Genomic DNA, 17,637 nt, shown 5'->3' on the forward strand with positions numbered 1-17,637 from the left:
GGTTGCACTGGGTCCTTGTAGCTGCAAGTAGGCTTTCTTTAGTTGCGGTGCACACGCTTCTCATTGTAGGGGCTTCTCATTGTGGAGCGCAGGCTCTAGGCAGACGGGCTTCAGTAGTTGCAGTGCATGGGCCAGTGGTTGTGGGGCATAGGCTTAGTTGCTCCATGGAATGTGAGATCTTTCTGGATCAGGCAAATTCTTATCCACTGTACCACCAGGGAAGTCCGAGAATATGACATTTTAAAACGACTTTTCTTCTTATCGTTGTTATTCCTAGTTACTCTGGCATTGAGTTTGGGCAGGGATATATTTGAAACAGTTTGTTGAGGTTTTCAAATGACCCTTTAGTGTAAAGTGGAATATGTGGAACAAGATTGCTGCATGGAGATGGCCAGGGTTGAGGGAGAGCAGCCAAATGTCTGCAAGAAAGTAACAAAACCCTATCTATCAAACATTTGCACTTAATTACAAAAAGTATGTATTTAATGTCCATAAATTATCTACCTGTCAGTGGTCATCTTTTCCTTTAATATGCAAAAATAACCTTTTTCTCAAGTCCCCATCCACTGAGAATTGTCTGGTGTTCTGTCTGGTTATTTTTAGGGTTTGTTGGCCTATGTATTCCTGGCTTTCTTTTACTTTGAATTCCTGCTTCTTCTGGATTCATAGTTACACTAGTGGCCAGTATTCCTCCTTCTATGCACTCCTTTCTTCCTTTTTTCACTCTCCCATTAGTTAGGATTCTTTTTGTTGCTAATGGCAGATACACACCAAGAAGGGGATTCGCTAGTTCACGGATCTAGGAAGGCAGGGATGGAAGCGTGAACCCAGTGCTCTCTCACTCTCTGTGTCTCTCTCGTTCTAACTTTCATCTCTGCCTGGCTTCATTCTCTCTCACGACGTTCTCTCCCTAGCTGGGTCTATGGCTGCCTGCAACCCCAGGCCTCCACCCTCACAACTTTCTAAGCACGAGGACAGTAGAGAACTACCCCTACCATTCCAGTTGGGAAAACTCTGGTGAGGGACTTTAATCGGCCCAGCTTAGATCCAAAGCCCGTATCTTGGTTCAGTCCCCAAGTGCAAAGGGCCATGGCGTTGTGATTGTCTGGCCTGGGTCGTGTGTCCAACTCTGAGTAGGGCGGGGAAATGGGGATGCTATGTTTAACCGCTCTATCACATGAAGTGGGAGGTGTTCCCCGGATGTAAAGAGGTGTTGTTACCCCTTCACAGGAAGACAGCTCTCAGAAACAAGTGCTTCTACTGCCCACTCTGGGCCACAGACATGGCCCAAGCGGCTTCTGCCCTCTCCACCCTGCAAAGCACCGCCAAGGCAAGGCCATTTTGTGTAATAGCGCCATCCTCAAGGTGACGGGTAACAAAGAGCAGTGGTGGAATGGTAGCCAATGTACAGTGTTAATATAAAGTGGCATTTAAAAGTCCCTGAGCCAACCCCACCAGCCTTTTGGGTCAGTGGGCATGTTGCTGGAGCTTGTGCTCTGTCCCAGATCACGCTCCTCCGTCTCTCCCCTCAGTGCCTGAGAGCCCCAGCTAGCTGCCCACCTGAGCATCCATGGGACACAGTGCTAAGTTTCTGCTTCTTTCTTGTGAACAGCCACTGAATTCCTCATTTTCTTCCCTTCTAGGCTTATGTTGAATGGCCCCCAAAACTCATCAAGGTGTTTTCATAAACAAAAGAGCAAATTCCTCCCTTAGGAAGAATCTTTCTAAGGATATTGTGATCTTATGATTATTAATAAGTAATATACATGTTTGCTCTTCATCTTGATCCCGGCACGCAGCTCCCCAAACCCTTGTAATTTCCTAAGTGATAAGAGCAATGGGAATGTCTTACTATTTTTTTTAATAATATTTGGTCTTTTGCCCTCAAATAGCTCCAGTTCCTGAAGTAGCTCCAGAGTGAGAAAGGCAAAAGAAACCTCTTGTCATGAATAACTAGGACTTCCCTGGTGGCTCAGATGGTAAAGAATCTGTCTGCAATGCAGGAAACCCGGGTTCAATCTCTAGGTTAGGAAGATCCCCTGGAGAAGGAAATGGCAGCCCACTCCAGTATTCTTGCTTGGGTAAGCCAACGGACAGAGTAGTCTGGCATTCCATGGAGTCACAGAGTCAGACACAACTGAGTGAGTTTCACTTCACTTTCAACCACACCTGAGTTTGTGTTATGGAGGTGATTTTTGGAAAGCCCTTAGATAACCACAGGACTGGGGACTGGTCACCAGGGGAACCAAGCAGGTGGTTAGAGAGGTGGAACTTTCTGCCCCCTCCCACCCTCCCACTGCTGACCTCCAGGGAGGGGATCGGGGCTGGGGATTGAGTTTAATCATGATTAGCCAATGATTTAATCAATCACACCTACATAATGAAGTCTCTGTAAAAAGCCCCTAAAGTGCAAGTTTCAGAGAGCGAGCTCCTGGCTTGGTAAAGAGGAGAAGGTGCTGGGAGAGTGGCGTCAGAGCCAGCCTGGGAGCTCCACATTCTTCCCCCAAGCCTTGCCCTCTGCATCTCTTCCATCTGACTGTTGCTGAGTTACAGCCTTTATAATAAACTGGTAATCTAGGGAGTAAACTTTTCCTGAGTTCTGTGAGCTGCTCTGGAAAATCAATCCACCCGGAGGAGAAGAACATGAAACCTCCAATTTACAGCCAGTCCATCAGAAGCACAGACCGGGCTTGTTCCACTTGCTGAACATTAAATCAGCCTTAAGGCCGATGACAACAAGAAACAAGGGCAGTGGGTAGACTGCCCTGAAACACTGACAGAGAGAAAAACCTGGCATAGTGGTTGGTTGCAGTTGTGTGGTGGTTAAGGACTATGACAACAATATCATCAAGGAATACTTCAAATGCAAGAAATGAACAAACAATGCCCTAGTTAGATACATATATTAATTGAATAATTAATTCGTTAAAGGATACTCGATCTTCATTCCCTTCCAGCACCTGCCATTCAAGGATTCGACTCTGGGGCCAGATAAACACAGGAAGTGATCCTCTATCATAAACATGCTTCTCAACTCCAAGCCAAAGGCGCACTTTCTGCTCAGCTGGTTAACTCTTCTCGTTCTGGATGGCTTGTTCTTGAATCATTTCTCTGGTGTGTTGGATAGACTTCTGAGCTGGGGCTAGGACCTGGTTTAGTATCTCTCTCATTGCCTGACACGGGCACGTCCCCATGCTCTGTCTGGGTTTGCTTTGCCTACTGTAATATTAACAGTGCATTTTTTCCCTGTTAGACCGTGACTATGAAAGCGCTTTGAACAGTAAAGAATGCTCTCTCTATGCAGGTGTTTATGAAGTGCACACATTCCTGTGCATCTCCCTTCTTTCTTTCCAGAACATGATGTCAGCATCGAGCCATGTGCTGACAGATGCTCCGACTACCACCGACTGGGCTGCAGAGGAGTCTGCCAGACGAGGCAGTTCTGCTCGGATGCTGGTCCACTGCGTGTTGTTTAGAGAAGAAATGTTTTAAGGTAAAGGAGGAGGAAGCTTGCCGAGGATGTTTAATGGGATCTTGTAAACATTTGTATTCCAAATAACTGTTACTGTTTCTTATTCTGGGCTCTTTATAAAGAACTGAAAAGACTGTGCCCGCATTGTAGGTAAGAGTTCAGAAGTGCACACCAGCTTCGTTCTGGGCTGGGTTGGCAGATACTGCTAGTGGCCTTTCCAATATCCATCCTCCCCTTTCTTCTTCCTTACCAAGAGAACCCTAATTTTTCTTTAGGCAGTATGATGCCCAATTACATATGCTCACCTTCCCAGACTCCCTTGCAGTTGGGAGTGACCATGTGACCCAACTCTGGCCGATGAGATGTAGGTGCAAGTCCCTAGGGAGGGGCCTCCAGAAACTTTTAAAGGGAAGAGTCTTACCTAGCATTTGCCCTTTGTTTTTTCCTTTTTTATTTAAAACGCACCCATCTTGTCTCCATGAACACAAGAGCCACATGCTAAAGATAGGAAAGTAGGAAAATAAAATGACTGCAGTTTCTTGTCACCCTTACCTGCTGATGTCTTATGTAAAAACAGTCAATTAAACAAACATATAGAAAGCTTATTTGGTTGATCCATTGTAATTAAGTTACTGTTCACGCACTCAAACATAGACCCTGCTAAGCTGTTTCATGTGCTATGTATAATAGAAAATGGATGCAAATCGACTGTAGAGTTTTTAGATCAGTGCTGCTCAAGCTTTCATGCGCATGTGCATCACCTGGAGAGCTTGTTGAAAATGCAGATTCTGATTCAGTAGGTCTGGATTGGAGTCGAGATTCTGCACTTTTCTCACAAGCTTGCAGCTAATGCTGATGATGCCAGTTCTGGACCACACTTTGAATAGCAAGGATTAGAAAATGACAGCTCTTTTGTCAGGCTGCTCTTATGCTGAGCTATTCTACTTTCCTTTGATATGCTTATTATTCAGTTAAAAATCTGCAGAGGACTCAGTGCATTTTCACAAAATGTTAAGGTTTTATTTGGAACATCATCTCAGAGACAAAAAACAGTTCATTTTGTTTAGCAAAATAAATTGACAAATGTATTTAAATAAGGGAAATTCAAGACTTTTGTGGATTTTCCCCCTTAGTTATTTGATTTTTGCCAGTTGGGATTTTTGTCTTCCAGCCTGAGTGCTTTCCAAGTTAATTCAGCTATAATCCAAGGAACTGCTTTATGAAATCCACATGAGTCAAAGTCCCTCTGTATTCTCACTCAATGTATTAAATGAAACACAAGGAAAATGACTTAGGGAAGTGGAATTAGAAGGAAATGTGTCTTTCTCTTGGTCATGTTATCTTTTCAACAGAAGCCTTGACCATTCTGAAATGGATATTGACAGTAAATTGTTACTGGGAGGTGATGGTCAAAAGGAAACTTAGGCGGTTTTTAACACCATCTGTCATCATGACTCAAAAGGAAATGCCAGCCACACCATCTGCAGCCACACCTCTGCCTTACACAGAAGCTGCTGCACACAGCTTCCTATGTGCTTGCACATAGAAAAATTGTTATTATCTTCTCTAGTTATGTACATTAAAAAAAAATACAACATTGTGTTAAATAGCAGGACAGCTAACAGTGGGACATAACAACGCTACACTGAAAAACCAAAATAGCTTGATGAAGCTGAAAAGAGAAATAGCAGATGGTCTTCATGAAGGGGAGCACCAATGCCCACCAACTCCTCAGTCTGTGACGGATCTGCACTCAGAGGGTAGGCCTTCAGATCGCCGCCACTGGGCCAGGCGCTGCTTGAACCATTTCTGGAGGAGGAAAATGTGCAAAATTACTTGTCACATATTGAAAAATGTCCATTCCCTTTCTCAAAGTAGCTTCTGTGACCCAATTGTAAAAAAGGAAAGTAAGAACTGAGCCCATAGGGCTGGTTCTTCTCACTGTGATACCTACCTTTCTGTCTCAGGACCTTTGTACATACTATTTCCTATGCTTAAATAAAACCTTCTCACTGAAGCCTTCCCTGACCGTTGTATCTAAAGTAGATTCTCCATCCATCTCCTTAGTCTCTATTTTAATACTTGGTTACCTTCACAGAACTTTGAATATCTGTAATGAATTCATTAACTTGTGCATTCCCTTGCTTTTAGTCTACATTTCCTTCTAAAAGATAAGAGCCATGAAAGCAGAGTCTGCATCCATATTATCATTATTAGCCCCTAGCATAAGGGCTTAACAGAGATTAATCAATGTTTGTTGAATGATAAAAGAAATCAAAGCATCTCCTTGTTGCCCCAGATAAATCTATATAACTGATTTACCTCATCAGTGTGGGATGATCCCAAGGGCCTTGGTCATCCACAGTGCTTCATTCAAATTTGTTAAATAAAATGAATGAAAAACCAAGCACTGGACAACCTTGGGGCAATTCTCTTGGGGGAATCTATGGAGTAGTCTGGCCCAATCTTCCTGCTCCAGGGCCACTGAGCAGTGAGAAAAGATAGAGTAGAACTCCCAGTTTACTCAAAATCTTCTAGATTTGTGTAACCCAAATATTCATACCTCATAAAATTAACCATGGATTTAGAAAAACCCCAGATGGGATAGTTCTAGACATGGTACCATGTGAAGGCTAAAACATTCTTCATATGTTGTAAAATTGCCCTACAACATATCAGTCAGTTCAGTTCAGTCGCTCAGTTGCTTCTGTCTCTTTTTGACCCCATGGACTGCAGCACGCCAGGCTTCCCTGTCCATCACCAACTTCTGGAGCTTATTCAAACTCATGTCCATCAAGTCAGTGATGCTATCCGACCAACTCATCCTCTGTTGTCCCCTTCTCCTCCCACCTTCAATCTTTCCCAGCATCAGGGTCTTTTCCGATGAGTCAGTTTGTCAGGTAGCCAAAGTATTAGAGTTTCAGCTTCAGCATCAGTCCTTCCAATGAATGTTCAGGACTGATTTTGTTTAGGATTGACTGGTTTGATGTCCTTGCAGTCCAAAAGACTGTCAAAAGTCTTCTCCAACACCACAGTTCAAAAGCATCAATTACAACATAATTACACCATTGAGATTATACCATTGGAGAAGGAAATGGCAACTCACTCCAGTATTCTTGCCTGGAAAATTCCACGGACAGAGGAGCCTGGAGGGGCTATAGTCCATGGGGTCACAAAGAGTCAGACACGACTCAACATGCTTGTATATTATTATACCACTGAGGGGTGGGAATTCTGCAAAGGGGAAATGAGGAGATCCATGCTGGGGAAGAGTCTGGAGTATGAAGCAGGTTGGCCAGAAAGGATCTGGATTTTTCAGAAAACAACATTGAAGAGAGAAGAGTGAAGGCATAGAAGCAGCAAGCATTGATCTACATGGAGACGATGAGTAGAAGGCTCTATGGGAGGGACGGAACCTCTAGGCTTTATTCTCCTGTGCTTCCCAACCTTTCACACAACATGGCACACTTTCTCCACCTCACTGCTTGAGTAGGTGACCACTGGGGGCTCTGTAGTCCTGGGCCCTGCCAACAGGAAGCTCTATTCTAATCAACTGGCTCTGAGAACTTGAGGAAGTTAGAGCGCCAGTCAGCTCAACTATAAGTGAAGAGGGAAGCTTAGGGAGTTTCTATTGTCCTGGTTAGGGTTTCTAACATTTGCCTATTCCTAGGACTTCCCTCGGAGAAGGCAATGGCACCCCACTCCAGTACTCTTGCCTGGAAAATCCCATGGACGGAGGGGCCTGGTGGGCCGCAGTCCATGGGGTCGCTAGGAGTCAGACATGACTGAGCGACTTCATTTTCACTTTTCACTTTCATGCATTGGAGAAGGAAATGGCAACCCACTCCAGTGCTCTTGCCTGGAGAATCCCAAGGACGGGGGAGCCTGGTGGGCTGCCGTCTATGGGGTCACACAGAGTCGGACAGGACTGAAGCGACTTAGCAGCAATAGCAGCAGCAGGACTTCCCTGGTGGTCCGGTGGTTAAGAATCCACCTTGCAATGCATGGCATGCAGATTCGATCCCTGGTCAGGGAACTAAGATCCCACATGCCTGGGAGCAACTGAGCCCATGCACCACAACTAGAGGGTCTGTGCATTGCAACTAAGCCCCAATAAAGCCAAATAAATGAACAAATATTAAAAAATAAAATGAACTTAAAATGTACCTGTTCTAGGGGCCAGTAGATGAGGGGACAGAAAGGAAGCAGAGAGAAAGAACACAGCTGTGGGATGGACACCAGACCTGGGATGTGCTGATGGAGATGGTGTGGAGATTGTGTGGTGACACCTAGACGTCTCTGACTTAGCACAGCCTCCCAGCAAACAGGGTGGGCTCCAGGGCCCTCATCTCTACAGAGATCTAGGGAGTCAGCATACACCCAAGATGAGAAGAAAGGGCGAGGACCACGGGGGAAGGAGTGCTTCTGTGTCTCAAGGCCTGAGAGCTAGAAGGAAGTGAGGAAACAGGATGGTCTAGGGTCTGCACCAAGGCTCAGCTGGCTGAACAGCAAGGGACCACGCCTATACTTTGCCCTAACTGTTCAACAGAGTTTACACACGGAAGTCTGTTACTCAGCCACTGAGATCTGTGGTCTTATATACCTTTGTACTGTGGATGTGGCAGCAGAGAAAAGAATTGAAAACCAGAGGCAGCAGATTGCTCTTAGGGAAACCTTCTCTTAGGGGTTGCTTTCTGGATGCAGTATTTCGCTCTTAGGGGTCTCCCTCCTTAAGGAGAATAGAGAACTCAGGTGTTTTTGGTGGCTTTAACCAATGCTCTGGGCTTCCCTGGTGGCACAGATGCCTGCAGTGCCGGAGACCCAGGTTCAATCCCTGGGTGGGGAAGATCCCCTAGAGAAGGCAATGGCTATACACTCCAGTACTCTTGCCTGGAAAACTCTGTGGGCAGAGAAGCTTGGTGGGCTACAGTCCACAGGTTCAAAAAGAGTCAGACACAACTGAGCGACTAACACTTCACGCTTCAGCCAATGTTCTACAGCTAAAGATAGGCATATTCGCTTCGGTGATCCATGGGTGTATTTAGTTAACTCTGGAATCTGGTTCAAGTTTCATTAATGAGGTGCCTCTGCAGGGATTTTGAGGCTACAAGGTGTGATTCAACAGAATTTCCAGTTACTAGAGCTGAATAAACAGCAGAGTTTTACAGACCAACTAATTAAAACTTGGAGGGAGAAAGGCTCATTTTCTTTCAGGATTTGTTTAGGACAAAATGATTGAGCTGGACTCATTCAGAAGCCAATTCTTACATGAGTAATGAAGCAGAATATTAATATACAGTTACTGAAAATAACGTCAGCAATGACCACATTTGTGAATTGGTGAGTTGGCATCCGAATACTTAATAAGTTGAACCCTAGCATTGGGGGATGGGGGGAGGCTCAAGAAAAGCTCAGCTATTTTCTGAAGATATATATTTTAAATCACACACATGTATAATAATTTAGCAAACCAGTTGCTCTCCAAAAAAAACTATTAAACACCTCGCTTGCTTTTTTTCACCTTCAGAGCGGAATCTTATCACATCTCACTCACGTCGAGACTAATTTTCCACCTGGCTTTTCTGTCTCTTCTTTGTTTTGGTCGGTCATCCCCTGGGATAGACATTCATCCTTTGCTTGCTTATAAACAGATGCCCTCATTAGCCTCACCCATTGATGGAGATTTATTTACTCCAAGGGAACAGATGATAATTAGACCCTGTGATGTGGAGGGGTTGAGGCAAAATAATACTGTTCCTGTCCTTTACTCCAGTAACTAACATTTCATTCTTTCTAGGAGGAGACCTTTAGAGGTCTTTTTCCACTGATGAAACATCTAACAACTAAAACCAGGGTTCTGGGAAGATTCCCAGGATATTAAAAGGAGACAAAAATTCTGGAAACCAATCTAAGAACCAATGCAACTACACTGGGGTTGAATCGGTGATAATAGAAAATGGCAGATCATCCTAACCTCCCAAGGGGCTGATGAGAGCTTTCCCAGCCCCTTCTCACACTGACTTCAAAAATAATAAAAGACACAGGGGTTGGGATTCTGTAAAGTTTATCTAATTTAAATATAGGGGAAATCTAATTACTGTCATGAGAAAAAAATCCATGCTGGGACTGAAGCTGAAGCTCCAATACTTTGGCATTCTGATGCAAAGAACTGACTCATTAGAAAAGACCCTGATGTTGGGAAAGATTGAAGGCAGAAGGAGAAGGGCACAGCAGAGGATGAGATGGTTGGACAGCATCATGGACTTGATGGGCAGGAGTTTGCTCAAACTTTAGGACCTAGTGAAGGACAGGGAAGCCTGGTGTGCTGCAGTGCACGGGGTCGCAAAGAGTTAGACATGACTGAATAACAAGGACCCCAGCAAATGCACCTTAAAAAGTTATTTACATTAGAGCATCCTTCACCTCATGCTGGGTTCCTGTTGGTGTCCCTCCACATAGAGAACACTGTCCTACAAGGGGACAGTTACAAAGGGGTCAAAGTCCCCAGTCAGGGAACAGTTTAACCTTTTAGTCTTACTTTTGCCAAAGTATCAGCAGTGTGAATCAGCTTGCATTAACTGTTAATATCTCACAGTAGCATAGCATGCTTATTTTTCTTTTCCTAGTATTCCTTGTTCTAGGAAAAAGAATATGAATCCAATTCTGGAAGTGGGTGGTATTAGGCATAAAGAGAGCAAGCATGTGAAATAAATATTATCTTGGCTTTGACGACCTTTTCTTATGGAAAAAGGCAACATTAATAAAAGAAACAGAGAAAGTATTGATAGCAGACACTGCTTATGTGCAGGCCCAGCACACCCTGGCCTCCATCAGTTATTTACAGGGTCCCTCCAGGGAGACCGTTCTCGCCCACCAGTCCCCGTGGGGGTGGGACGGTTGGCAGGGGGTTAAGGGGATGGCGGGTTTGGGGGGAGGATGGGAAGTAGGAAGATGAGATCTGATCTGATAAGAGCGGACAGAGGGTCACCTAGGAAGCCTCTTCCTCTGAAATTGCTCAATTTCGCCTCTCTCTGAGCTCTTGGGTCTCAGATGCTTCCTTGTGGTTGGTGCTGGAAGACAAAGGGGTAAAGCCAAGCTGCGGCAATGTCGGGGAGGAAGAAGGTGTTGGCCTTGTGGCAGGAAAAGGAAGCAAAGGGCCCTGCTATGAGGCTGACTCATCCCCGCAAAGGCTCACTTCAGAGCTGGGTCGCCCATTTGCCATTTGAGGGTGGGAGAAGAGGTGAGATGGGAGAAGGGCTGCCTGAGAGGGTGGAGGAACCTGCTGTGCAGGGGTCTGAACTGGCTGACCTTGATTACAGAAGGCTGCCCTCTTTTTCTTCCTGCCTCAAACCTGATTTCAGTGCAGTTCTCTCATATAAGGTGTATCCTGAGGAAAGACTGAATGCAGCCTGAGATGACTGTCATTTATGGTATAGTTTGTTTTTTTTCCTCCCATCCCATCCAGTTGTTTCCATTTCTTTTCTGTGGAGACAAAACAGCATGATATTTAAGCATCCAGGCCAGGGGGCCAGACTGCTAGGCCACAGATCCCAGCTCTGCCGCCTCCCAGCTGTGGCCTTAAGCAAATTATTTAACCTTTCTGTAAATCAATTCCCTTATCTGTGCAATGGGGCCAAAAGCACCCACTTCACAGCATTGTTGTAGAAAATAAAGGATTTAATACTTGGAGAATACCTGGAACAATAGGTGGCAAGCATCATCTCTTACAAAGGTCAATGTAATCATTCTGCTTTACGGATAAGGGAATGACAGTAACTTGCCAAGGGAGAATCTGACTCAGATGATAAAGAATCTGCCTGCAATGTGGGAGACTCAGGTTCAATCCCTGGGTGGGAAAGATCCCCTGGAGAAGGGAATGGTGACCCACTCCAGTATTCTTGCCTGGAAAATCCCACAGACAGAGGAGCTTGGACATGACTGAGTGACTAACACTTTCACAGAGCCCACAGTGAATCCACAGCTTTCTTTTTAAGAAGTTGAGTTACTGTCTCTGTGATCACTCCTCTTTTCTAAATATAGCGTGGGATTTTAAATGACAAAAGTTCAGCAGGCTGCCTCCTGGGGAAAAAGGGGGTGGTTCACAGAAACATGAGCTGTTAGACTTGGGTTACACTAAATCACTAAATTACCTTCTATTAAGTTCTGGTTCTGGTTAGCCAGACAGCTGTTTCCTTCTCTAAAAAGATATGTTTGACTTTCTGTTGGACCTAGGAATGGGAGAATCTCCTACAGGCAAATTCTTCAAAAGTGTTAGTCGCTCAGTCGTGTCCGACTCTTTGCAACCCCATGGACTGTAGCCCACCACGTTCAAAGGCTTAGTTAGTAAAAATCATTTTGGACTTGGGATCCAAGATGTATCTTGGGGTCTTGATCTACTGAAGCACCCATTACAGGCTCTTAAGCTTCATCTAAGTTATGATTCATGGTGAGGAGAGAACAAAATGTCTGATGCCCTGGTCTATAAAATGGGAAGAATAAGAAAGTCTCTGCTTTAGACTTGAGACTAGTGGTGTGAAGTGCTTTGGGTTCCCATGGGAGAGATGCTAGAGGAGTTCCAAGTGGTATTATCAGGCATAACTGTCTTTCCATGACCAAAGGGAAAATAGAAGTCAGAGTTTAGGCAGGGGTTAAAAAAAAAAGTCGGTTGAAGGAGCCAGTACTCCTTCAAGCCAGCTCCTAGTGGCTAAAATCCTGGGCAGTGTTACATTCTCTGTCCTAAACGATTTTCAGGATAATACAGAAGTTTTTAAAATAGATAAATAAATCAGTGCACTTACAGTGACATCTTTCTTCGCTCCCTTCAGTTGTAATGTTAGATGTCTACCTTGTCAGAAAACTCCAGAAAAAGAAGATCCTAGATCTCCTTAGAACCGTGGAATTTTTAAAAATCGGAACCAAATCTCCCTGACTCCCTTCAATTTTAGCTCTGCAGCTGAGCGGAAGCTGCAGCGAGATGTGGTGGAAAGAGCATGCATAACGACCTGTGCCGTCATGACAATTCCCTCCCTCTGAACCTGTTTCCTCGTTTACCAACCCCGAGGACTGAATTTATAGCTTATCACTACGATCCCGTCCAGCTCTGACATTCCCGCTGGGAATAGATTTGTGGACGCTGGGCTCAGTGGGCGAACGCGGCGCCTCTCCGGCAGGTTTCGCTCAGAGCCCAGAGGGGAACTAAACCTGGGAAAGCAAGACAAAAGTGGGTTCATTGACGCGGCTCCCAGCCCGGCGGGAGGAGAGAGTGCTTTCTCTGGCTGCAGGGGAGAGAGGAAAATCAGACGGGAGGGCGGGCGTGGGGTTTCTAAGCAGCTTCTGCGGGAGCCACTCGGCTGGGGTGCAGGGCAGACCCGGCGCGGGTGGAGCCGAGAAGCAGGGATGCTGCGGTGGAAGCGATGCAGGTCTGGGCTCCCGGGGTGCGGGCAGAAACGCTGATAGATCCGGGGGAAGAAGGCCAGGCGGGAGCCGAGGGAGAGGGAGGCCCTCACCTTCTCGAGATCTAGGCTGTCCGGAGGGGCGGGAGCGTGGGCGCGCGGGGCGCTAGCCGGGGCTTACCTGGGTCTCCTCCTCTGAAAGGCCTGCCTCTGCCGCGATCAGGCACAGCGTGGTGGGGTCCGGGTGCTTGTTGACCTTGTTGAAGTTGTACTCCAGGATCTCCACCTGGTCCTCAGTGGGGCCGCTCGCGGTCTCGGTCGACATGGTTCCGGCACGGCTGCTAGAGAGGGAGAAGCGGCGGTGATGAGCGAGGCCGTGGGCAGAGCGCAGGGAGGAACGGCGATCCGGGGTGCCCTCAGCCCGCGGGGCTGTCCCCGCCTGCGGTGGCACGGCGCGCGGGTGTCCCGCGCTGCAGGCTGTGCCGGGAGCCTGCGCGGGGCCCTTCCGGGGGCGCGCCTAGGGGATCCCTGCACGTCCTTGGGCCTCCCTCCTGACCCCAGTTTTTACAACAGGTTTCCCCGGGGCCCCTGCTCTAGGGCAATGCAAGGAGGAGGCGGCCGCACCCTCCCCGCCTTGAGGCCTTAAGGAAGGAGTGGAGGAAGAGCGGCGGTGATTTTTGAAAAACCGCCTTCAAACGCTCCCTCCGGGCAGAGGGAGCTGCTCTGGTGACAGTCCTGACGGATCGCTGGGCTGACAGCCGGGTTCCACGGCGGGACGCCTCACCCTTGCAAGCCCTGCTGCCTCTAAAGCGGTTTAGCACTTTGCAGCCTCTCCAGGGAGGGCGGTACACCCCACACCTCCTTCAGAGAAATGACCCAGAGGGCAGAAGTTACTTTTCACAGTTGGGGAAATGGGGGCGGCGCTTTTAATCTCTGCCTTTTACAGAGGTGGAGATAGGTCTGCAGCGCTTCACCCCTGCACTTTCCAGGGCCAGGGACTGAGCAGCAGGAGAAATTTCCACCTGAGGGCTTGTGTGAGTCACCCTGAAATCTGCAACCTTCTTCATCCCTCTACCCCAGGTTTTTCGAACTAAAGCTGTGAGTAGGAAGCTTCCTGTCAACCGGCTCTTCATGGCCCAGCGTGGCCTGGACATGATTCCCGCAGGGTGCAGTAGAGTCCACTTCACTATGAGCCTCTCTAGATAAGGATTTCCAAGACAGAGCCCAAATCCAGCTGAGGAGGATCTACAGCAACTATCTTTTTAATCAGACATCCCCTGTGATTGTATTAAAAATAACTGCAAAGTCAAGAGAATGGGTGTTTGACCAGCTTCAAGGTCTTTTATATTTCCTTACTTTAGAGCCAAATAGTGCTCTAGCAGGGGCTTCTCAGGTGACGGTAATGGTGAAGAACCACCTGCCAATGCAGGAGACGTAAGAGATGCCGGTTCAATCCCTGGGTCAGGGAAGATCCCCTGGAAGAGGGCATGGCAACCCACTCAAGTATTCTTGCCTGGAGAATCCCATGGACAGAGGAGCCTGGTAGGCTGCAGTCCATGCGGTCACAAAGTCGGACACGACTGCAGCAACTTAGCATGCATGTATGGATTGTTCTAGCAGATTTGAGGCAACATGACTTCCTGCTGCATATCTCATACCTAAGTAGCCTCTGAAATGGGGCTAAAAAATGGCAGATGTGCACCCTTCCCCTTCCCCCAGTTTAAGATGTATTGAGATGTAGGAAGTTAGAGTGTTCAAGTTCTTGGCTGAGGACTTGGGACAGACAGGTCAGGACTTGCCATCTCTGACAGTAAAAGACAAGCACATGTGTGGGAAACACCTTGGTTTGTTGTTTTAACAAACAATTGCAAAATCAGCCAGCACAATCCCGAGTGGATTTTGATGTAGTTTGTACCTGGGGATGAGCCACAATCCACTGACCTGCCTGCATAATGTCCCCGAGGCTGTGATAAACTTTTCTATTGTGACCTGCATCCTGGGCTCCCTAAATGTTTTTCCTTCTCCTCTTGGTCACTTGAAGAGGTGAGACAAGAAATCATTCTACTGTGAGAGATCCTGGGGTCAAACCAGTTGTTAGGTTATAGTGAAATCTTGGTGTTTTTAGGCAGTTCTGTGCTCCCTAACTTTAAAATCTGTCCCAGTGATGCCTGTCCCAGTGGTGAGGCAGGATGAGGTTAAGCCAGGTCGTAAATGCCTCTTCTCCTGTTGGTGCCTGTCCCCCTCTTTCTTTGACACAGAACTTCAAAGCTGGAAAGAACCTTGATGCCCAGCATCATAGAATGGAAAAGCCTTGGCTTCTCTTTCAGTACTGTGCTCTTCTAGATCCTTCTCAACAGGCCATCCTGTCTTTAGTTTGGCAGAAAAAATCAAGCAGGGGCTTGTTTATATTTTGAATGGGCATTGACTGACCTCATAGGATACCAACCTGCCAAACCTGCCCACTGGAACCACCCACCACTGCTCATTTTGCCTGGAAAAAAAAAGAAAACACAGGCGAGAGGAAACTCCTGCCTCTGGTTTTATTCCTTGCCCTAAAAAGAGTCCAACTATTTCCAGTGACACAGTTACGGTGGCTCTTCCAGGAAAATTTTTGCTGCTTCTTTGTAGAATCCCCAGTCTTTCAGAAGTGTTCATCAAACGCACAAATTTCTAAACTGAACTCAGATTCAAGGACTATTCCTCGTGTACTTCTTTCCCTCTTTTTGTTTCTTAACCATTATTACACAACTCAAAGGTGACACATTCTTAATCAGGTGCATTTTCTCTTATATTTTTGTGGCTCCCTCTTACAGGACTTTATATGATGTTTTATGGATAGGTCCACTTGGCTTTAAAGTTCTCCTTGAGTTATTTGACTAAGGGCATTGGACTTGGTTGGTTGCTATGGGAGGACCATTAGAAAGTACCCACTTCTCTTACGTACACCAAACAAACTTGATTTCTAGAAATGAGGATAGAAGATCTAACCACGATTGAGATATCTACCTCTTATTTCCCCACAAAGCTCAGTCTCTGTCGTTTCAGTTGTCTTTGGTTAACATGTGTTTGCTGCTGCTCCTCCATTTCTTCTTTCCCTCTCTTTCTTTCAAAGGAAATTTATAAATCACATCACCCTAGTAACCTTGGCCTTATAAAACTTCTCAACTCTTTCCAGTAAGGAAACTGTTGAAAAATATCTCTGAAGGTAGTCTAAACAATGTCAGATGAAAGGAACTAAAAATATTTTAAAGCTTCTTAATCTTTACTCTGAGCACACGTTGATCGTTGCTGTGGTTATTAATATCTTATGAAACATTCAAAGAGTCCTGTGGTTGTGTTTTCTTTTGTGGTTGCAAGAAGACAATGCATAAACCTTTGCAAGAGGTTAAATGAAAGCTGCTGGCTCTTTTGTAAATTTCAATGCCTGGATAGACATTTGTGCCAATCTTACAGCTTTACCTTTGTCCCTTAATCCTATAGTCATTTATTTATTTATTTATTTGAAAGTATCCACCTATATGAACCAGCTCATGGAGAGTGCTACTAGCTGGGACCTGCAGAAATCTCTCTGGGCTCACATTTACCATCTTCTTCTCCCCTTCCCAGCCATTCTGATCTCTCTGTAATGCCGAAAATATCAAACTAAGAGAAGAAGGTTATCAGTGGCATGGGACTTCCTGGACTTTTCTGGTGGTCCAGTGGCTGAGAATCCTCGCTCCCGATGCAGGGGCCCTGGGTTCAATTCCTGGTGGGGGAACTAGATCCCATAAGCCCCAACTAAGACCCAGTACAGTAAAATAAATACATTAAAAAAAAAAGTGATCAGTGGCAGATACTCCTCATAAACCATCCCATGGTGAACTGACAAAACAAAGAAAGCAGATGGATCATTCTTTAGGGTCATCCCCCAATTTACTTTAGCTTGTGTCTCCGTTATGTTCACTGTAAACTTTCTGGAAGCAACGTGCTCTTGAACCATTCTGTATTTTCTTAAGTGAAAAAAATAACATGCCACCATTTCTCCAAGGAAAGTGGTGGGTCTTTGGAAGCAGAGTTTTCTCCCTTATCACTTACTGAGCCACTCTGGATGGAGTGCCAGGGGGGATCACCCAGGCTGTCAGTATCTCTCAGAAATTGACACATAGGAGTAGAATATTAATCTGCTTCCTCAGGCTAACACAAGGCTATGTTAAAGGAAAGGACTTTTCTTGTTTTTGTTTGTTCTTCAAATATGAACCTGGTGGTTAATGTCTTTAAGCTTAGAACAGTAGTTCTCATGCCTGCTGAGGCTTACAATCACCTGTAGAAATGTCCAGGACCACTACAGACCTCCTGAACCAAAACCACACTGTAGGAAGCCAGCATGGCAGAGACACAAAAAATATTTCGGCTCTCACAAGATTTTATAACTTAATTGTTAAAATCAACTATAAACATTTAAGACCTCTTATTTCTTATACTGTAAAGATGCTTTAAAGTATCTTCTAACTCTGCTGCTGTATATCATCTCAACATTTGAGCAGATAGTAGGTTGAGGTAGTTTTAAAGGAATAAACTTCTAAAAATATACATTGGAGAAGAAATTTAGACATTACACTATTTACCTTTTGTATATATGGTCAGGAATGTGGAAAATGTCTTTAATATTATGAATTATTAAGAGAAATTTCACTATGCTTTGAAAAATTCAGAAATAATATAAAACCCTTTAAAAATCTTTTTCAAATAGAACATATTCTTGGGCTTCCCTGGTGATTCAGTGGTTAAGAATCT

General features: G+C 45.6%; 1 protein-coding gene across 6 annotated transcripts in view; it reads right to left on the reverse strand.

Annotated features, from left to right (window-relative positions):
* Positions 1–4,468: 4,468 nt before the first annotated feature.
* Positions 4,469–17,637, reverse strand: part of HOPX (HOP homeobox) — a 32,072-nt gene continuing 18,903 nt past the window's right edge. For 2 of the 6 annotated variants that reach the window (XM_027544573.1, XM_027544571.1), the window contains 2 exons: positions 13,046–13,205; positions 4,469–5,281 (listed from right to left, as the gene is read on the reverse strand). In XM_027544573.1, coding sequence (XP_027400374.1) covers positions 5,204–5,281; positions 13,046–13,189 — 222 coding nt within the window. In that variant the 5' untranslated portion in view covers positions 13,190–13,205 and the 3' untranslated portion in view covers positions 4,469–5,203. The other 4 variants (XM_027544572.1, XM_027544576.1, XM_027544574.1 and 1 more) reach the window with 4 other exon arrangements.

The sequence above is a fragment of the Bos indicus x Bos taurus genome, chromosome 6 (genome assembly GCF_003369695.1).
Source record: "Bos indicus x Bos taurus breed Angus x Brahman F1 hybrid chromosome 6, Bos_hybrid_MaternalHap_v2.0, whole genome shotgun sequence".
In the NCBI taxonomy this organism is placed as follows: domain Eukaryota; kingdom Metazoa; phylum Chordata; class Mammalia; order Artiodactyla; family Bovidae; genus Bos; species Bos indicus x Bos taurus.